This window comes from Mya arenaria, chromosome 7 (assembly GCF_026914265.1).
Source record: "Mya arenaria isolate MELC-2E11 chromosome 7, ASM2691426v1".
Classification (NCBI taxonomy): domain Eukaryota; kingdom Metazoa; phylum Mollusca; class Bivalvia; order Myida; family Myidae; genus Mya; species Mya arenaria.
Window position 1 is genome coordinate 15,974,420 of NC_069128.1, and position 22,868 is coordinate 15,997,287.

A 22,868-nucleotide genomic window follows, 5' to 3' on the forward strand; every position below is an offset into this window, starting at 1 on the left:
GTTTAAAACTACAAAAATTGCTCATTACTTAGCTGTATACATACTTTTGCTAACATATCAGCACAAATGTACTTTGACTTAAATATCAGTACATATATATCTGTGCTTACATATCTAGACATATATATTTTGGCTTTACATATGAGCACATATATACTTTGGTATACATATGAGCACAAAATACTTACATATTGGCAAATTAAAATTTGTGCTTACCTATCAGCACATATATACTTGTTCTTGTATATTAGCATATATTTATTTGTGTTAACATATCAGTAAAGAATGTGTATTTTAGTTTGAGTGTTAGTACATATGTTTACTTCGTAGGAAAAAACAACAGGTTAAAATTAATTTGTGTGGGTTTTTCATAGAAGGGAATGTCAGTTCAATAGCATTAATGGGGAAGAGGTTCCATTTAAGCCAAATGGCTTCCTCAATTGTACACTTATGGAAGTATAATGTCAAAATGTCTGATTTGATTCAAATAATTTATTGTCAAATCAAAACCATTAATGCTAGGGCAGACAATTATATCAGAACAATCACATTTACATGTTAACAGTTGTTTATGTGTATATTTAAGACATAGAATGACCGCCTATGCATTGCATTTCTCGAAGTAGTAGATAAATGTTCTTAAAACTGTTGCATACTTGCACCTACATGTATATTCAAATCTCAGAATAAATAAAAATAGTGGAAAACCCATACTGGTATATTCTAGAACAATAACTGAATACTTGTGTTTACATTTCAGGAAGAACAATGCCAATGGAAAGGATGTGTTTGTGTATGACCACAAATACTGGGAAACAAGGAAAGACCCGGACTTTAGCAAAACTCAGCTCCACAAACTATGGTGAAAAAGAATGGTTGAAATGATTGTTGCTGTTCATAAAACCACAGCTGGTTAGGAAACAATACACTTTGATTGAAATCTCCAGTTTTAACAACAGTGAAATAAAAAAATGATGTATTTTTTGCTTGAAATTTATGGCTTTTACAATCTTTGAGTGAGGAAAGAAGATCAATACTGCTGATGAAATATTGGTGGAAGAAAAAAGCTATTTATTGATATTTAAGTTACGAAGAACAGAAGACAAGACTATAGGAAGAGAAGGATTTGCTTACTGTTTAAAAAACATGTTCTAAGTAATATATACAAAACTTTGGTGAACTTAATATATATACTTATTATATAGATAAATATAATGTGTATTTCACTGTAAGAAATATTTTGTTTGGTTGAGGGGCACAATGAAAAAAGCCATTTCAGTTCAATTTTTGGCATTATATGCTTGTTCGTTTATCAAAGGAAAGGTCAAGGCTATCATAGCTTTTGTGTTGTCACCAACTGTGGCATTGGTGTCAGCATTAATAAAACGTGGGCATTAAACTAAAAATATTTAAGATATTTAAATGAAATTTGGTACACAAGTTACCAGACATTCAAATGGAATTTGGTACACAAGTTGCCAGAGATTCAAATGAATTTGGTACACAAGTTGCAAGAGCTAATATACCCTTTTGCAGCTAGGCCTTGACCTCTGGTTTAAATCATTTATTAGCGTTATCTACCGCCTTTTTTTATAATAAACAACAGAAAAGTTTAGGCATCTGCTCTGTGGCGGTCGTTTAAATATAAAAAATCACCACAAACCTTGTCAATTTAACCTATCTAATATACATGTACATGTAGGATAACTTCAAATGTTTATACTCGAAGGTGATGGCATCATATGCAGGAACATGTATCATTTAAGTTCATAATTATAACATTTTCCGTGGTGAAAGTTCACTGTAATAAAGCATTCAGGTTTAAAATCACTATTGTTAGTTGTGCTATGCTCACAATTGTTTTCATCAATGTTTGATATTATTTGTGATAAATGTTTTTGAAATGAAACGATTTGTTGGAAATCGATATTTGAGTGCACTTACACAATTCAAAGCCTAAAGCATAAAACAGGTACTGAGTGTTCCATTATGCAACTTTTTATAAAACTGTAGACTGTCATAATTTTGTAAAAATTAAGATTTTGCAGTTTCTTAAACTTCTCAATATGTTTAATTTAACAATGTTTGATGGGGATTTAGTTATGATGTCAAAACATTAAGTGAAATAGGTCAAAATAAAATGCAAAAAAAAAGGACCTTATGGAATTAAAACCATGTACAGAACTCAGAAGTTATAATGTTTATAACATGAATAAGGTGACTGGATATGTTAAGGGTACGGCAGATAATTAAATAGCTCTCATATATGGCAATTATAATTTTGTTTCATTGAAGTTATTATTGTCCGATAATCTTCATTCTTTCTCAGTTTCTATAAAAAAGAATTGCATCATTTAAATTCAGTTCTTTTTTACCATCATAAATGATAACTTGTATGGACAAAGGTCTTAATTCTTTCACCAGTAACTGAACTATAAGTTGGGAATTAGATTCATATGTTCTACCACTGTATACTTGATTTTATATACTAAGATATGTATATATGCTACATACATGATGATGATTGATAAAAACACTGGTGTTTTTTTATAAGTGAATTAAAATAAAGTGTTTAGAGCATGCCCTCTCACAGATTGAATGTTTTGACAACTTTTTTTATGTTTTTGTCTTAGAATGAGCCAATTTTTGCAAATTTCGAATGGAAATATAAACCTCTGTGATCTGATCTTTTGTCAGCAGTCTTATATCACTGGTTTACAGAGATTTATTCAAAATTTGACTCGTACAAAGACCAAAAATTAAACAGTTTTTCAATACAGTAAAATCTGTGAGAGTGCTGCTTTAATTTCTGCTCAATTTATATAAACTGAAATGTTTTTGAATGGCATACTCGCTACTGTGATAAGGTGGTGAAATATCATATCGTGGATATTGGGCTATATAGTTTGACTTTTATTTTGTTCTGAAAAAACAACAACATTATTTTGCATTCCTGTGTACTTGTATTATATTTTTATTTTATTATGTATATTATTTACTATGACTCGAACAGCTTACATAGAACATGGCATGTTTGTTTACAATGGCTTAACATGTATCTTTTAAAGGCATATTTCATCTGTATACATTATTTGTACTCACTTAAGTAATGTTTATGTGTTAATATTTTACTGTCATATCAAATATCTGCTTTTCAATGTACTCCATGCTCTTTATTTTCTATTATTTAAATGGTTTGCATTTTGACATTAAAACTCATATCTATGAGAAATATTTACTTATTATCAAGTTGTATTTACAAAAAACATGACTCAGATTGGCATTTGTTCATGGATAAATTGAAATATGTATACCATATATCGTTATAGTGGCTTAATATTTTCATTCATTTTCACTCATAAAGTGATTAATTGTTATTTAACTAGACCATAGGTAATAGTATATGTCATAATGTGTATATGACCATATAGTATGCTTTGTATTAGGGATTCAAACAAACGGCAAAATTCAGTAATTATTTTGTTGAATATTTGAATATTTTTCGATTACCGTAATGAATATATTGGATGTTGTAGTAAACTCTAACTGTTTGCTATAAACAACGATTTCCTTATTATTGTATGTCAAATAATTTTAGTGCTGTCGGAATACAAGAATTTATTGCAGAGTGTGGCATATATTCAACTTGTCAAAACCTAGAAAAGCACAATTTATTTGGTTATGTTACCCTTGTTCGGGTTTAAAAAAATAAATAAATATTTGATTACCTATATATTGACATTTGAATACCAAACATTCTATCGAACATTTATTTGCATCCCCACTTTATGTTGAACCTGGTATGTCATTATAATTGTTTTTAAACTGATGACAGTCAAACACAAATGTGTTCAGTAGAAGTAGTTGTTATAAGTCTCTTATTTTTTGGATATGGAATACAAATTATACAATGTTGGGGCTTTATTCATAAAACATCTTAAGTCATTTCTTAATTTAAGGATCATTATTCAATTTAAGCCTCTCACTGGCTATATGATATAAATACTTAATGACGTCCTCAAAGAATATTTTCATTACATAAAATGCACACATTTATGTTAAAAAAAACACCTTCTAATCATCTTAATTTAATTATAACAAAGTTCAAGAAATTGACTTAAGTATGAGATACATTATTGACATTAGATGTTTTATGAATACTATCCAATTTTCTTAATAGTACAGCGTGTGACTAGCCATTTTCATTGACTTAAAATGTAGCTGAAAGTTTATTCCTAATTTTGAATATGCAAAATTTATATCCAAATGTCAATATCCTCATTTGTTGACAAATGTAATGCAATTTTCCAATATTTCAAAAAAATAAAGTTTTTTTACAAACAATATACATATTATAAATACCCTTACATTTGTAAGTATACATTGCTCGTATATTTAACATAAGAATTAAATAACGAACTCTTATTTATTACTGTTATATTATTATATATACTTTTATTAAGTTGTGTTAAAATTATTTCTGGATTGTTAATCATCATTTGTTACTTGAAATAATAAAAAAATGTATATCTGTAAACCCGTTATATGTAATTGTGTTTGTTTTACCTGTCAAATCTTTGGATTGTTTTTATGTTTTATTTTGTCGAACATTTCCAAAAATAAAAACCTTGATTATTCGGTTTATATGGAATCATTTTCATTGCATTAAACACTGAATAATGTATACAACTGGGATATAACAATTATTTAAGAAACTTTAAACCCCCTAAAAAGTTTTCTGCTGGAAATTGATCTTGTAAGAAAGTTCAGAGGTATATTTATTAAACAGGATTTCTTACAGATCTGTGACAGTTGGGTGTTTTTGATTGTCTTTAATGATATAGAGACCATTTTTCGAACTTCAGTGTAAGATTGAAATTTATTTCACTGAATCATTACAGAAAGCTATATTTTTAATAGTGGCACAGATACAAATCTGACACAAATGAAAACATAATTTTCTGTTAACATAAGTGAAATAATTTTCGATCTGACACTGAAATTTAACTGATGTTCTGTTCCTTTTATGCAATTTCATTAGCAAAAAATGTCAATTAAAATTATGTGAATTGAAAAAATACATTTAAAATTATAATGATGTGAAATGACGTCATTTGTAATTCATCTCAAAATTATTTGACCTGGCAAAGTGAATTCAACGGTATTTTTATTAAGCAATACCGGAACCAAGGGCAATGAAAATATCCAAATCGATATTTTCAGTTTAGTGAAAATAACTAGTGAAAATAATGATATTTCAATGAAAAGCATAACTTCTTTTTTATGACAATTCATTCTATTGGCAGTCGTTTTGGCAATCTGAATTCATTCAATGTGGCAAACTAAAACTACCCCCAAATGTCACAGCCGGGATTCTGGGGCATAATGGTTTGCTTCATGTATTTAACAACTCTTGTAGCATTATCTCTGTAACACTATTACTTAAATCTTCTCTGTGGCTGACTTATCAACAAGCTTTATCAAACATGGCTAGGTCAAGAATTTTAGTTTAAGATTGCCTTAAATCTGCACTCTCGCAGATGGACCATTTTGACAACTGTTATATTTTTGTCTTGGAATGAGCCAATTTTCATGTAATTGTCAGCCGTCTTATATCACATAAGACGGCTGACAAAAGATCGGATCGCAGCTTTTCATATTTACATTCAAAAATTGATGTTTTATTTTAGCTATAACACTTCAATTTTGGAACATTAATATTAAAAACTTTGATCTGATATTATATCACCAGTATAACACTGGTTTCCAGATATTTACATCAAAATTGGTTCATTCCAAAAAAAAAAAAGTTGTCAAATTGGTCAATCTGTGTGAGTGCAGCTTTAAGATCACTTATTGATTGAAAGTGTCTTTTGCAAATTCAAACTATATGTGTCTTTCTTGACCAATAGAACAATTTGTTTCCAAATACACTCTTGCGAACGGTGGTAACAAATTGGCACAGGAGGAGCAATGTTTGATAAGCACATACAGAGCTGATTATTCTACCTTCTGTACCCTGTGTGTAGGAGATAATATAGAATATTTGATAAAGTGATCTTTCAATACAATCCTTGATATGAGTCTATGCTGCAGTTTGACTAGGATTATACTTTAGGCAAATATTTATCGGGATTTTGAAAGCATATCAATTTAGCCACTGCCTTGAATTTTATTTGATGCTCCATTTTGAAATAGGTAGTTGGTTCATGAATCATTGTGCTTTGTTTGAATTTTAACATGAAAGAATTGCTGTCTTTAAAACAAATTTAATTTTTCAAATATTTTCAACATATTTCTAAATTTGAAAGTTTATGAATTAACTTAAGAACTTATTTGTTAAAAATAGCATACCTTCAGAGAGGGGCCTATTTGTTTTTGCCATTAAATCCACATTAACTTACAACTAACATTAACTTACAACTAACAAACTCTTCCGGGTACTGTATTCAGTGTGTATTTGATAAGATATCTCTGTTATCATTTTAAAGTTACCTGTTATTGAAAATAATTTGTCAATAAATTATATTGCTTTTTTTTCAATCTTGAATTCTTATTCCCATGCTGTTATGTAGGAAAAGTAAGTTACCTTCCCCTAACACTATCGCTATCGTACTGTATGGAATATCAGTAAGCAGGGAACCAGACTAAGGAATTCAATTTTACTCAAGATTATCCAAGGATTCACTTAGTCCCAAAACAATAAGGATAGGCTTCTATGTCAAAACATTCACCAATTATAACAACTTTTCCAAACAACTGGCTGTATAACCTTGACCTTTGACCTTCTGTAAATTATAACAACTTTTCCAAACAACTGGCTGTAACCTCGACCTTTGACCTTTTGCAAATTATAACAACTTTTTCCAAACAACTGGCTGTAACCTTGACCTTTGACCTTCTGCAAATTTTAACAACTTTTCCAAACAACTGTGGCTGTAACCTTGACCTTCTGCAAATTATAACAACTTTTCCGAACAACTGACTGTAACCTTGACCTTTGACCTTCTGCAAATTTTAACAACTTTTCCAACCAACTGGCTGTAACCTTGACCTTTGATCTTTTCACACTAAGAGAATATTGGTAATCTTCTGAATACATTTAATGGCATAGTTAAAAAAATATATGTATTACACAGAAAATAATTTCCAAACATCATTTGTGGTGACCTTGACTTTTAATACCCAAAACAGTAGGGTTTATCTTCGTTAAAGTACAACCAACCACTGAAAGGTCATCGTCCTAAATCAAACCAGTTAATGTTACATTGGCCATGACCTTGAACTTTGATCTACTGATAAAAATGATTATAGGGGTCATCTCAGGTTTTAAATAATCTTAAATTGTAAGCCCACATTATTTTCCAAACCAGATTTTGGGTGTGACCTTTACCTTTGACATACTGACACCAATTCATCTAGTAAGGTACAGCCTGCTAATGAATTTTCATAATCCTAAAAACAATGTTTTTTAAGTTAATATTTTGAATTTTTTTTCCAAAAAGCAAAGAACAATGACCCTATACATACTGATGGCGAAAGAATAACCGGTAACAGCTAGTTAAGAACAACCCACCAATGAAGTTTCATAGTCCTAGATCAAAACATTCTACACTTAGTGAGACATAAGTATATAACACTCTTGGCCATGAGTTTAACCTCTGACATACTGAGCCCAATAAGAATAAGGGTCATCTACACGGGGCAAGGAAAGCATGCTAATGGCTTCATAGTGTAAGTCAACAAGTTTTCTATTATGTTGTAGAAACAATATTGTACAATAACAGTGACCTTCACCTTTGACTCACACCTGGAATTTCCATGGTTATTTATCAAAAGCTCATCAGTTATTGCAGATACAAGGTTTTCAAGTGTTGTCCATGCCCTTTGACTTTCTAACCTCAAAGACTAAAGGTTAAGGGTAATCAACCAGTGAAGTTTCATGGCCTTAAGTCAAACTGATCATGGACATAATTTTTTTACAGAGGGAAGGCCCCACCTCTTGAAATATGCAAAGAATACCTTTTTGTGGTCATTTAAGGAATGGATGTTGAGGAGTAAATATATCCTTATTAAAACAAGAGAGCCAAGATGGTCATAGATCCTCCAGTAAAGTTTATTACTGTTAATAATTCTGCTATGAAAAATTTGTATAATTGACTGTTGTTGTGATGATGTTCTTCTTTGCCATCTGAATTATCTTGAAATTTCCTTAGCCGTGTTAGGTTAAAAAAAGAAAGTATATCCAAAGGTTTTGGTCAATTTCATTCAAGGAAAATATTTAAGTCTATTTGTAAATCTGTACACACAGTCTGAATTGTATTGCTATAGTTTCTAAAGATCGTGATTCCAATTGTGTTGCTGTTCATTGCTGTAGCTTCAAGAATAAGAAAGAAGGTCATTGTAGAAGTCATCGAAGGACTGTATTGAAATATCGTTGCAAGAATGTACATGATGGCCAATGTGGCAGCTTCAAGTGTCGTTAAATAGGTAAATCTTAAGCAATATTAACCTACTTAGTTCTTAACACCACATGGCAATCAAACTTAACCAAGAATTCAAGGAATGACAAACATACTGACCAAGTTCCATTGATTGTGGACATAAGTGATGTTTAATTTATTTGACCTAGTGACCTTGTTTTACCAAACATGACCCATTATAAAAGATAACAGAGGCATACACTCCAAAAAAGTTTCATTGAATTTGGACCAAAATTGAAACCTCTTGAGCGTTACCACAACCAATTGTGGACAATGGATGACAGATGTCCGATGACAGATGACGGACACCCATAGGTCCTAAGTAAAAACTCAGTCTGACCCTTTTCATGCAAACAGATTTTACCTAAATTTCTTACCCATTGTTCTACAAAGTTTTATGATTATAGGACTAACAAAAAATGTTGATTACGAAAATCTGATATGAACCCATCAAAATCGCTCATAGCACTTTGTGCTCAGGTGAAAAAGTAAGTAGAAACAATGGTTCATTAGGTAAATGAAGATTTATTGCAGTAAAATAGTCTACACAATTACTATGTAAATACACGTAATAATAGTAAATAAAAAAGAAGGCATTTGATAAAGCAGTGGCGAGGAAATATATACAAAACATGTTTAATTCACACCAAAAATATAGTTAGGTGTACATTTAAAGAAAAATAAAACTATTGAAAAAAAGGAGAAAAACAAATCATGAGTCTCCAGTACATGAAGTCCTTGACATGTATTGGCCCCTATTAATGCCATCTGTTTGGTGAATGCATCCATGAATTACAATCAAAATTGAAAACCTAAAAACATTGTAGGAAAAAATGAAGCTGAAAATATCAAATTAATTTCTCAATAAAAATCTGTAATTTGATCATATTTCTTATTTGTAAATATCAATTCCCCAATATATCATTAGAAAAAATATGTCAAGAAAATAAGAAATTCAAGATCAACCCTGGTACATGTGTCAACAAAATTGTGCTTGAAATATTAGGGATTTTATTTAAGGATTGATCACATTTTTTCTTGCATTTATGCTGTACGAACCCAGTAGGGCATGCGAATAAATTCCATGAAGCGCGCTAGACCTTCTTGGTAATTTTCTAACTTGAATTGCTGCCTTCGTACAGCATATATGCAACTTTAGGAAAAAGTATTATGATTAAAAATTAGCAGTATCTTCTGCAATTCAGTATTTGTTCTTAAAGAAATATAATCAACAACAAATGTTTGTATAAAAGAAATAGCTGATTTATGTAACGTTGTACATCATTGTTTAAATAACGTCACATTCATCCAATATTGAAATAAATAATATTGAAATAATATTGAAATAAATAATGACATCATAATAAATAATATTGAAATAATATTGAAATAAATAATGACATCATAACATTTTGTTTTATCTATACAATATGAACTTCAAGTTTTATCTATACAAAGAACTGGGGAAATGTAAATATTTGTGTCTATCACCAAACATGAATGGATAAACAAATTTATTGCGAACAATATACACTCTAAACAGCAAATTTGTTAGTGAACTGTACGTTACAAACCAGTATGAACATCACTATTTTTCAGTCAGCACCTGATGTAAACATCACAATTCCCATCATGAATTGACTTATAATCAAAACGAACCAATATGGCATTACAATTTATTTGTTAGCACTACTCAGTAGAAAGGGTTTTACCAACGTTGCATCAGTTACTGACAACTCATCCACAGATTTTTTTTAAAAGTGCAACCAGCTATCATTAAATAGGCCATTTTTACAACAGTTGGGTGAATTAAAGAATAAATAATTAGATTCTATGAAGTTAAAACACACAACTTGAATAGCACAGTAACATAGAGGCACAATAGCAAACATAACTAAACAAGAGGGCCAAATGGCACTGAATCGCTCACCTGTCATATATTGCACATTCTTCCATTATATACAAATATTAAAAACCTAAGCCAATGAACACGGGGCGTGGCCAATTTTGACCCCAGGGCTAAAGTTTGAACAATCTTAATAGTGGTCCAATAAACAATGCTTCATACCAAATATCTAAGGCCTTCGCCTTTTGGTTTCGGAGAAGAAGATTTTTTAAGTTTTCATCATATACATATATATAAGGAAACCCATGACCGCCCGGGTGGGGCCATTTTTTGACCCCAGGGCCAAATATTGAACAATATTGGTACAAGTCAACTAGATGATATATCATGCCAAATATCTAAGCTCTTGTCACTACTTGATTTTACGTGTGTATCTATATATGTATATTTGTTATTAATTGTTGTATGTGGCCCATATTGAAAATTGGTATGTGCACTAAATATGTTATCCAGTTTAAATTAAGACGTTACTTGTCTTTGTGAGTTCGGAGAAGATTTTTTAAGTTTTCACTATAACACATATAGAGAAAACCCATCAGCTCCGGGGTGTGGCCAATTTTGACCCCAGGGCCATAATTTGAACAAACTTTGTAGAGTTCCACTAGACGATGAAACATGCCAAATATCTAAGCTCTAAGCAACGTAAGTTCAGAGGAGATGATTTTTGAAGTTTTCACTATAAACATATAGAGAAAACCCATGACCCCCCAAGGGGACAGGGCCAATTTTGACCCCAAGGCCATAATTTGAACAAACTTTGTAGAGGTCCACTAGACGATGAATCATGCCAAATATCTAAGCTCTGTCCAAGTAAGTTCAGAGGAGAAGATTTTTGAAGTTATAACTATAAACATATAGAGAATACCCTAACCCCCCGGGGCGGGGCCAATTTTGACCCCAAGGCCATAATTTGAACAATCTTTGTAAAGGTCCACTAGACGATGAATCATGCCAAATATCTAAGCTCTAAGCAACATAAGTTCAGAGGAGATTTTTGATTTTTTTTACTTTAAACATATAGAGAAAACCCATGACCACCCAAGGGCGGGGCCAATTTTGACCCCAGGGCCATAATTTGAACAATCTTTGTAGAGGTCCACTAGACGATGAATCATGCCAAATATCTAAGCTCTAGTCCAAGTAAGTTAAGAGGAGATGATTTTTGAAGTTTTAACTATAAACATATCAAGTATACCCATGACCCCCCGGGGTGGGGCCAATTTTGACCCCAAGGCCATAATTTGAACAATATTTGTAGAGGTCCACTAGACGATGAATCATGCCAAATATCTAAGCTCTAGTCCAAGTAAGTTTAAAGGAGAAGATTTTTGAAGTTTTCACTATAAACATATAGAGAAAACCCATGACCCCCCGGGGCGGGGCCAATTTTGACCCCAATGCCATAATTTGAACAATCTTTGTAAAGGTCCACTAGACAATGAATCATGCCAAATATCTAAGCTCTAGTCCAAGTAAGTTTAGAGGAGAAGATTTTTTAAGTTTTAACTATAAACATATAGAGAATACCCATGACACCCCGGGGCGGGGCCAATTTTGACCCCAGGGCCATAATTTGAACAAACTTTGTAGAGTTCCACTAGACGATGAATCATGCCAAATATCTAAGCTCTAGTCCAAGTAAGTTCAAAGGAGAAGATTTTTGAAGTTTTCACAATAAACATATAGAGAATACCCATGATCCCCCGGGGCAGGGCCAATTTTGACCCCAGGGCCATAATTTGAACAAACTTTGTAGAGGTCCACTAGACGATGAATCATGCCAAATATCTAAGCTCTAGTCCAAGTAAGTTAAGAGGAGAAGATTTTTGAAGTTTTAACTATAAACATATAGAGAAAACCCATGACCCCCCGGGGCGGGGCCAATTTTGACCCCAATGCCATAATTTGTACAATCTTTGTAAAGGTCCACTAGACAATGAATCATGCCAAATATCTAAGCTCTAGTCCAAGTAAGTTTAGAGGAGAAGATTTTTTAAGTTTTAACTATAAACATATAGAGAATACCCATGACACCCCGGGGCGGGGCCAATTTTGACCCCAGGGCCATAATTTGAACAAACTTTGTAGAGTTCCACTAGACGATGAATCATGCCAAATATCTAAGCTCTAGTCCAAGTAAGTTCAAAGGAGAAGATTTTTGAAGTTTTCACAATAAACATATAGAGAATACCCATGACCCCCCGGGCAGGGCCAATTTTGACCCCAGGGCCATAATTTGAACAAACTTTGTAGAGGTCCACTAGACGATGAATCATGCCAAATATCTAAGCTCTAGTCCAAGTAAGTTAAGAGGAGAAGATTTTTGAAGTTTTAACTATAAACATATCAAGTATACCCATGACCCCCCGGGGTGGGGCCAATTTTGACCCCAAGGCCATAATTTGAACAATCTTTGTAGAGGTCCACTAGACGATGAATCATGCCAAATATCTAAGCTCTAGTCCAAGTAAGTTAAGAGGAAAAGATTTTTGAAGTTTTCACTATAAACATATAGAGAATACCCATGACCCCCCGGGGCAGGGCCAATTTTGACACCAGGGCCATAATTTGAACAATCTTTGTAGAGGTCCACTAGACGATGAATCATGCCAAATATCTAAGCTCTAGTCCAAGTAAGTTAAGAGGAGAAGATTTTTGAAGTTTTAACTATAAACATATCAAGTATACCCATGACCACCCGGGGTGGGGCCAATTTTGACCCCAAGGCCATAATTTGAACAATCTTTGTAGAGGTCCACTAGACGATGAATCATGCCAAATATCTAAGCTCTAGTCCAAGTAAGTAAGAGGAAAAGATTTTTGAAGTTTTCACTATAAACATATAGAGAATACCCATCACCCCCCGGGGCAGGGCCAATTTTGACCCCAGGGCCATAATTTGAACAAACTTTGTAGAGGTTCACTAGACGATGAATCATGACAAATATCTAAGCTCTAGGCCAATTAAGTTCAGAGGAGAAGATTTTTGAAGTTTTCACTATAAACATATAGAGAAAACCCATGACCCCCCGGGGCAGGGCCAATTTTGACCCCAGGGCCATAATTTGAACAATCTTGGTAGAGGACCATTTGGTCATCCTACCTACCATATATCAACGGCCTAAGCCTTGTGTATTGGGAGAAGAAGATTTTTAAAGTTTTTCCTTTTGGTTGCCATGGCAACCAGAGTTCTGCATGGAATTGAATTCTTTGAACAACTTTGATAGAAGACCACCCAAGGAACATCCCTATGAAGTTTTATTAATATTGGCCCAGCGGTTAAGGAGGAGATGTCTTTTAAGTAAATTGTTGACGGACGACGCACGACGGACGCCGGACAAAAGGCAATCACAAAAGCTCACCTTGTCACAAAGTGACAGGTGAGCTAAACTAGTGACCTAGTTATTGACCGTGAATGACCCAATATCAAACTTGACCTACATTTTACAGCGATGATCATTCTGACCAATTTGCATTGAGATTAGGCTAAAATTGTGACCTCTATTGTGTTCACAAGGTTTTTCTACGAATTGACCTAGTGACCTAGTTATAGACCGCGGATGACCCAATATCGAACTTGACCTAGATTTTATAGAGATGATCATTCTGACCAAGTTGCATTGAGATTAGGCTAAAATTGTGACCTCTAATGTGTTCACAAGGTATTTCTACTAATTGACCTACTGACCTAGTTTTTGACCCCAGATGACCCAATATCGAACTTGACCTAGATTTCATAGAGATGATCAGTCTGACCAAGTTTCATAAAGATTAGGTCAAAATTGTGACCTCTGTTGTGTTCACAAGGTTTTTCTAATAATTGACCTAGTGACCTAATTATTGACTGCGGATGACCCAATATCGAACTTGACCTAGATTTTATAGAGATGATTATTCTGACCAAGTTGCATTGAGATTAGGCTAAAATTGTGACCTCTATTGTGTTCACAAGGTTTTTGTACTAATTGACCTAGTGACCTAGTTTTTGACCCCAGATGACCCAATATCGAACTTGACCTAGATTATATAGAGATGATCAGTCTGACCAAGTTTCATAAAGATTAGGTCAAAATTGTGACCTCTATTGTGTTCACAAGCAATTGTGAACGGACGGACGGACGGACGGACGGACGACGGACGAAGAGTGATCACAAAAGCTCACCTTGTCACTACGTGACAGGTGAGCTAAAAACTAGAATTCAGCAAAACTGAATCTGTCGCCTGTCGGCACAGTCCAATGATGTCAAATCAAATTTAATATGGGACGAATACAAAGCACCTTATGACCCCCAAATCAGTACAATCATCTACTGGCCATGACTTATGTGCATATTAATTTAAGGACTCTAAAACAAGTCCTTGAAAAGTAAAGATTAAAATAAAAACAGAAGTGTGACGACGCCTCGCAAAGAAATCCCTATAACACGTGTCTTCTAAGCTTCTTAAGCGACACAACATTTAACTAACCTGAACTTTAGCCCAGATTCTAATTAAAATATTAAATAGAAATAAGATATGTACATCACAAACAAACAACAAATACAGTCAGTTTTCACACTCAGCATTCTATATACATCTTAACTGCACAACAATCCATTAAGCTAAAAAAACTGGAATAAGGTGGATAACCTGTTCCAGATAACACAGCCACTTATTGATATAAAAACAATACCGAACTAATCGGAACAATTATCATTTCACAACAGAACGAAATACCACATCTTGTACAATTGCAAAAGATTATTCAGATATTGACACATTGTACAATGATGTGTTCAATAGCATAACAGTCTTTGAAACTAGACTTTTGAATGAATAAGTTTGGCTTCTTACACTAATACTTGGATTCATTTCTATATACAAGCCCTGCTATATGATATCAAATCAGAATTTGAGCAAGCCGGGACAGTATGTTAGCAGGGCAGGGCTTGCAGGCTTGTGGGCTTTTGGTAATTTCAAGAACTGGCATAACAAAAGTTATTTATGCCATTATCAGGGAGCCTTCACATTTGATGTGTATGTGTAACTACATTTCACAAGTACACTTAATTGTTCACAACCTCTCTAACATTATGGTCAATATCTGATCAGTTTAATAGGTGTTACCCGGAATTCAGTGAGAAAGGTTTTTCCGCTAATTTGCATGTAGGTACAAGCACATTAAGCCCAAATTGGTGTGGTGATCTATTCATATTAAAATTCAGCTAATCCATTAAATTATTTAGATGACAAAAGGTCATAAGGTTAACCAGTTATTTGTACCTATAGATTAAAAACATTACGGAGTAAATCTATTGATCATGACCATGCATTTTGTCCAAAATTTAACAACTTTTTGAAACAAATTAAATTGCTTTAAGTTTTGTTCAAAATTTTAGAGGCTCCTAAAGGATATAGAAAGCATGACAATATAAAAATACTTATTGAATGAGCAAGTTCTGCTGAATGATTTTAAAATTGATTTAAGATGTAAATACAACAATAGCGCTGTGGAGGCATTTCATAAACATTACCTGTTTTTCCCCAGCAAACATGGGCCATGACTTGATAACCTTTTAGGCCAATGTTATGAAACTTAATATATATGTGCCTAATGCCTTAAGCGACATGTGTATTAAGATTCATCAGAATATTGTAGGCAGGTTTTGAGTGATGTCAAAGATTGAACTTTTGCACGAAGCCAACACACTCCACTTTTTTGTCTTCGAAAAGTATACAAGCTAAAATGTCCACAATGGCTATAGAAAATTCTGTTTATAATTTTTATAACATCAAAATATGACATATACTAAATAAAAAACTCTATACATTAGTAGGTAGAGTACAAATGGAGTAATAATATAAAAGTATATATAGCATGTATATACAGCAGAAGTTTTATTTCATAAATATATTTTTTAACTATACATTGATTTTTTAGATGAAAATAATCATCATCACAAGAGCCGTGGAGAGCATATGTAGATGTGTTTCTATCAAACAGAAACTGATAACGAACAGACATTGTATATTCCTTGTTTGTACTTATTTCATATAAATCAAAACTTAAAAAAATATTTGTAAAGTTTAAAAAGTTCTAACACATTGGCTGGATTGTTTAGAACTATGCATCATTTCAAAATGTGATTAATGACATCATTTTTAACATTAAAACATTAAGTATTTGATGATGTCCTCATACAAATGAATAAAAAAGAACAACTGAAGTAGTTGTGTCTCACAAGTTCTTAGAAATACAGCAAATTATGAACTTTTCCATCAAACTTCCAGTGCAAAAAATATTTGCAATTTAATTATGGTTTAACGATGTTGACAATAATGTTAACTTTCACAAACTTCTGAACAGTCAACCTATATCTATAAAAGAGCGACATATTCAAATATGAACTAAAAGAAATAAAGGGCTATAAAGTTATTCTCTATGGACTTTTCACTTCTCACCGTGGCAGAAATTAATGGAGATTATAATAATCCTAATGATTATAATTACGCTAACATTTAACTCCATCAAAATGAATTGATTGCAGATTTTAATTCTTGGGTAAGATATTAAACTGCTGTAAGCAGAAATTATGATCTAACTGAAAAAAAGCTTTCAGTAAATGGCAGTGTCACAACAGTTCAAATTGATAAATGAAAAGCTACAGTCAAAATAACAAAAAAAATCTGTTTAACAAATACTAAAAAGTAAATATAAAGTAGATATTAGTAAATCACAACTAAAATACACAATATCATCTTTAATTGTTATCACAGGAAATAAAACACCGTAAAAATTATTAAATTCCTACAATATAAAAAGCAGTTCGACAATTATTAAATTCCTACAATATAAAAAGCAGTTCCACAAAGTTTTCAACAGCTACAAAGACCCTTCTTTGTCAATAAAACACAAACCAGAGTTTTACGTGTGAATGCATATAACTGGTTTGTTTTGTTTTTCTGAAAGGGGCACAACTCAGTAACACAATTTAGTCAGAGTGACGTCACTTGAGTGAGATATATACATTGTTTAGTATATATATATATATATAAATATATATCAAGTCAAAAACAGCAGGAGTGATATAATTTAATAATTATACATGCACATGTATTTATTGCCAAAACTAAAATGTAATATTTGTTTTGTTCTAAATAGTATAAAAAGATAATGAGATTAAAAGGTACAAAAATAATAATTAAGTAACAATTGCATTACAATGTTCCAGAATTGAGGTAACTACATACATCTAATTGATTAATTTTCAACATTCAGGTTTGTAATGTGTAGAAGGTGATTGGTAAACTTTGTCGACATAAAAGTGTATAGGGCTTTCTGATTGTTTGAGCTTCTCAGAGGAAAGTTGTAAGAAGCTTTCTGATTGGACATGCTACTCAGCATAAGATTTTTAGGCACCTTCTGGTTGGTGGAGCTTCTCAGCAGAAGGTTGCTTGGGGCTCTCTGATTGGCTGATTCAGACAGAGTAAGGCGGTGGTGGGGCAGACGGCACAGATGTTGCTGGGCCTGCAAAAAGATGACAAAACAATATAATATACATTTTTGTATTCTTTGTTAATATTCAAACATTCAACTGCATTTTAAAGCAATGAATGAAATATCTTTGTCATATCATAGCATTATCTTATAGGTTACTTTAATAATAAAACTGATCACTGGTTACAAAGCTATCAACAAAAATCTTCATTTTTGTTTTGCACATTAGATGAATTCCCGGTTACTAAGTAATTGTTATAGTTTTTTTGCTTTACTAAACCTTTAAATCGGCTGCAACCATCTGCCCATCAAACAGCGTATAACAGAAACACGCTTAATAACTAGATCTGGTATGAATGTCTTAGTACTCGTATGAATGTCCCTTCACCAGTCGGCATACATACTCAAGCGCAGAATTTCAACATTGTACAAATGATCCTCAAATGCAAGCCACATTTATGATAGAACAGAGAAAAGAAATTGAGCCAGACACACAGATGGAAGGATGGTGCGATTGTAATATGCCCACCTTGAGGAGGATGAAAATGACTTTAGGTTAATTTTTGCAAGCTTCCAAAACATCTGTCATATACTGAGATCTTAATTTAATTTACTTTACAATAAAAAAAAATGTTTATGTTATAATTTTTCTTACTAACTGAACAACCTAGATATTATCTTTTTTTAAAAACAGAAAAGCACTTACCCGTAGGGGGAGGGTGGTATCCCTGGTTGGGATCATAGGGATATGGCTGGGGACCACCTGAAATGCCTGCCTCGGTCGTAAAACCACCTAAAATATTAAAACATCAAATTTATAATTGTACCATGCCTAAAGAAGTAAGATGATAATAAACATGCCCCAATTTGATGTGCAAAGTTGTTTTATTCACCAGTGACCGTAGATGTGACCTCAACCTTTGACCTACTTACATGTGTCTTGCACATGACAGTCCTCTCAAGGTGAATATTTGTGCAAAGTTTTTTTTAAAATCCTCAAATGCATGGACAAGTTACAGGAAACACTAGCCAATAACCTTAAGTGTGTCCTTGACCTTTGCTAACTGACCTGGGTCTTGCACACTACACACCAGTTTGTCATGGTGCACATTTATTTAAACATTGCATATCTAAAACCCCTTTACGCAAATGATTCCGAACAATGACCCTTAAGTGTGACCTTGACCTTTGATCTGCGATATGGGTCTTTCACATTACTCATTATCATGCCATGTTTTACATTTCTGCTGAATTATTGGGAAATCCAGCAATGAACAACAAGTTGTTAACACACCAACTGCTCAGCCGCATGGTGGCCAGCAACCCGCCAAGGGGTTGCCCGCCGACATATCTAATAACCTAGGTTTTCCATTTTCTCATATCATCAATTTGGTACACGTCTATCCAAGACAATACTCTCAAAACAAAATACTAACATGATTTTAAAATAACAAGAAAACAATAACTGTTGTAATTATAAACAATAAGTTTAGTGCAATTATCACTGAAAATCAAATATACATAAACTTGGTATAACATTTATCTTTCTGAAATTTATTCTTAGAAAAATGGGCAAAACATATGTAAGAAATGGAACAGTATTTGTGTACTAACCACTAAATGGTGGGTACGGTCCCTGGGTTGGGTTGCTGGGGTAAGGACAGGGACCCTCTGAAACTTCAGCATTCGGAAGAGGGCCTTTGCCTACAATAACAAAATAAAGTAAGATATTGCAATCTAATATATGACTTATCAGGCTTTCAAGTGACCCAAAACAAAAAATAGGGATAAAATTTAGAAGAATTTGTTGGGAAAAAGTATGGGTATTAAGAGCAGAAAGTACATGTATGGACAGTAGAGCAAAAAGTATGGACAGTAGAGCAAAAAGTATGGACAGTAGAGTAAAAGGTATGGACAGTAGAGCAATAAGTATGGACAGTAAGTAGAGCAAAAAGTATGGACAGTAGAGCAAAAAGTATGGACAGTAGAGCAAAAAGTATGGACAGTAAGTAGAGCAAAAAGTATGGACAGTAGAGCAAAAAGTATGGACAGTAGAGCAAAAAGTATGGACAGTAAGTAGAGCAAAAAGTATGGACAGTAGAGCAAAAAGTATGGACAGTAGAGCAAAAAGTATGGACAGTAGAGCAAAAAGTATGGACAGTAGAGCTCTTACTAAGCTTTTTTGATGCAAATAAGTGAATAATAAACCTATTGATCAATTGTGATGTACATGTAGTTATCTTTGCTTAAAAACCAGTGCTTCAAGAGGGATTGAGCCACAGTATGAGGAGATGAACCTGGAATAGGTGACTCTGACTTGTCAACATGCACCTCTCATTCTAATCATAGAACCCCTCTTACAGCACAAAAGGGGGAAAACATATCATCATATGTAAGAAAGCCTGTAGTATTTGTGTACTAACCACTAGGCGGGGGGTACGGTCCCTGGTTTGGGTTGCTGGGGTAAGGACAGGGACCCTCTGAAACATCAGCATTCGGAAGGGGGCCTTTGCCTAAAATAAAACAATATATAAAGTAAGATATTTTGTAAATGAAATGATCCGGGCTTCTAAAAACCAGAAATTTTTCGGTCTGGACCGATTTTGACCAAGCCAGACTGATTTCAGTTTCAAAAAGTGTCGAAAAAATCGGTCCAAAATGTTCTCGTTTTTTTTATAATTTCGGTCCAAAGCGATTAAGTCAGTAAAAAATGTAGAAATTGTAATACACAAACATTCTTGGGTCATTCGCACATTTAAAACTACCCCCAATGAAGGTGTCCTAGTTACCATCAGACCATTGCGACCAGCCGCTTTTTACGCTTTGCTGAACACTCGATATGTTAATTAGCAGACGCTTGCAATCGATCCAATAACGTGTAGTGGTAGGTCGCAGAAGACACAATTAAACAAATTAAAAGTTAATTATGTGCTTGCAGCTATCCTGATTAGGTGTTAAAATCGGTCTATATTTTCACATAGCAATCTGAGCAAAAAAAAAAAATTGACTCAAAGAATTTGGATTATTTTTGATTTGATTATCAATGGGCTATGATGAAATGGCTGCCTCCCCTTAATGTATTTGATATTGTTTGAATGGATTTTACGAGTAGAATGTGGCAATAATTAAATAAAAAAATCATTTGAAACACACTTTTTGGTCTTGGAAGATTAAACTGATACCATTGAAAATAATATCTTGAACGGATTTTAAGTTATTAACAAAACTTTAAACAAATGTCTTAATTTTGAATTATAAAAAGGGCCATCAATGTGACAATATTTAATCAGAAGTTACATACTCAGTCACAAAAAAGCGTATTATTACTTTGAGCAAGTTAAGAAAGTCTGAACTTCCTTTTAAAGCCTCAAAAACTCTTTTAGGGGGAACATTACACAATTTATACCACATCAAAAATAGCGTGCTGAGCTTAAACCTGTTATAAAGGATATCAGATGTTTCGAGAAATTATGGCCTGCTTTATATCCAGAGAACAGGCTTCATAATCCAGGTAATTACATAGTGTTAGACTCACTCACCTTCCTCAAACCCTATGGGGCCCTGTCCCTGCATCTGCCCTGGGGGGTATGGTTCCGGTGGCGGGTACTCATTCGCACCAGCTACAAATATACACAAACATTCATACAAATTTTCAATCCTTTCTATTCTTGAATCTTTAGGTATATAAATTGTGACACATTCTCTTAGCTATTCAGTGGTTTCAACCAGATTAACATTACATCATTAGTGCAAAAACTCAATGTCTGCTATTTTTATATGCAGTTATTGAGTTTTTGCACTAGGGTGATGAAATTTATTTACTTAAATCAGCTATTTTTTTAGGTGCAATAAAGAGCCTGTTTCCCCAAGTAAAAAATGTCCATTTTCCCCCAATGTGATAAATGCAGATTACTTTAATCATTAAAAAGCAATGAATTTCTTAAAAAATAAACAATAGCTTGACAATACTAACTCTTTTACAGCATAATGTACGCATTAAAAGTGAAAGCATTTATATTTGCCATTATATTTGCTTTTTTGGCCCGATTTTGTATTTTTCATAAAGTTGACTTTTTTCCTAATTTGCAAGGCACAGGCTGTGAAAATAATTTCCAAAAAAATCACTGTAATGAAATTACAGAGCATATGTCGATCTTACACATGGCCCTTGAGTGTTAACTGCATAGGTTTATAATTTATATTATCGGTAGGTTTGACAAGAATAGACAACTTATTTTCATAAAATCAGTGAAATGCATCCCCTGGATTACCTGGACTCATGGAGTAGGGTAATCCCTGGCCTCCGGAGTTGTAAGCCCCCTGGGGTGGGGGCATCATACCCCCTGGGGGTGGGGGCATCATACCCCCTGGGGGTGGCATAGGGGGCTGGGGCTGGTCAGAGTAGCTGTTGAGAGGTATCATGCCAGGTTCGTTACCTGGAAAGAAAAAAAAAATGGATAATATTATATGTTTTTAGACTTGTAACATTTTTTCTACCTATAATTTGCTAGTTCAGAGAAGAAATAAAGTTTAAAGATAATGTTTCTTACACGTTTTTTTATTGTCTTTTTTTAAAAGTGAAAACAATAACAGTTGGTTTCTATCTGATTAAATAACTGGTTATCCCAGATAAATTCTTGATAATTCCTAGAACATGCAAAGTATATTCTCAAAGCAGTGACAATATAATACATTTTTTACTTTCTTTCATACAATACATTACATTTTTATAAAGATATATACTATCATCTAGCAAGTGAAGTAGCACGCAATATCAGGAGATCCATTCTTATATAATGTTAAATTATTCGTTGTTAGTTGGAAATCCTTCTAGCAATACTTTTAGTGCAACAAAATCCTTGGCTTATGCATATGTTTAAGATAATTTATACTAAGATATAACATAGTGTAAGCTTAAAAATCAAGAAATTAAAGTATAGGAGAATAAGAGACAATGCCCTTGTCTGTTGCTTTTTAGTTAAAAAAAGGCAAAAACTCAACA

At 33.2% G+C, this 22,868-nt stretch overlaps 2 protein-coding genes across 6 annotated transcripts in view; one reads left to right on the forward strand and one right to left on the reverse strand.

The window, feature by feature from the left end:
* LOC128240688 (oxysterol-binding protein-related protein 6-like) overlaps nt 1-6,538 on the forward strand; it is an 81,512-nt gene extending 74,974 nt beyond the window's left edge. For all 3 annotated transcript variants that reach the window (XM_052957409.1, XM_052957411.1, XM_052957410.1), the window contains one exon: nt 761-6,538. In XM_052957409.1, coding sequence (XP_052813369.1) covers nt 761-866 — 106 coding nt within the window. In that variant the 3' untranslated portion in view covers nt 867-6,538. The remainder of the gene's footprint in view (nt 1-760) is intronic.
* A 2,450-nt stretch (nt 6,539-8,988) lies between these two features.
* LOC128240689 (amyloid beta A4 precursor protein-binding family B member 1-interacting protein-like) overlaps nt 8,989-22,868 on the reverse strand; it is a 41,097-nt gene continuing 27,217 nt past the window's right edge. For all 3 annotated transcript variants that reach the window (XM_052957414.1, XM_052957412.1, XM_052957413.1), the window contains 6 exons: nt 22,138-22,302; nt 21,406-21,486; nt 20,290-20,379; nt 19,481-19,570; nt 18,573-18,659; nt 8,989-17,896 (listed from right to left, as the gene is read on the reverse strand). In XM_052957414.1, the coding sequence (XP_052813374.1) occupies nt 17,847-17,896; nt 18,573-18,659; nt 19,481-19,570; nt 20,290-20,379; nt 21,406-21,486; nt 22,138-22,302 (563 nt within the window). In that variant the 3' untranslated portion in view covers nt 8,989-17,846. The remainder of the gene's footprint in view (nt 17,897-18,572; nt 18,660-19,480; nt 19,571-20,289; nt 20,380-21,405; nt 21,487-22,137; nt 22,303-22,868) is intronic.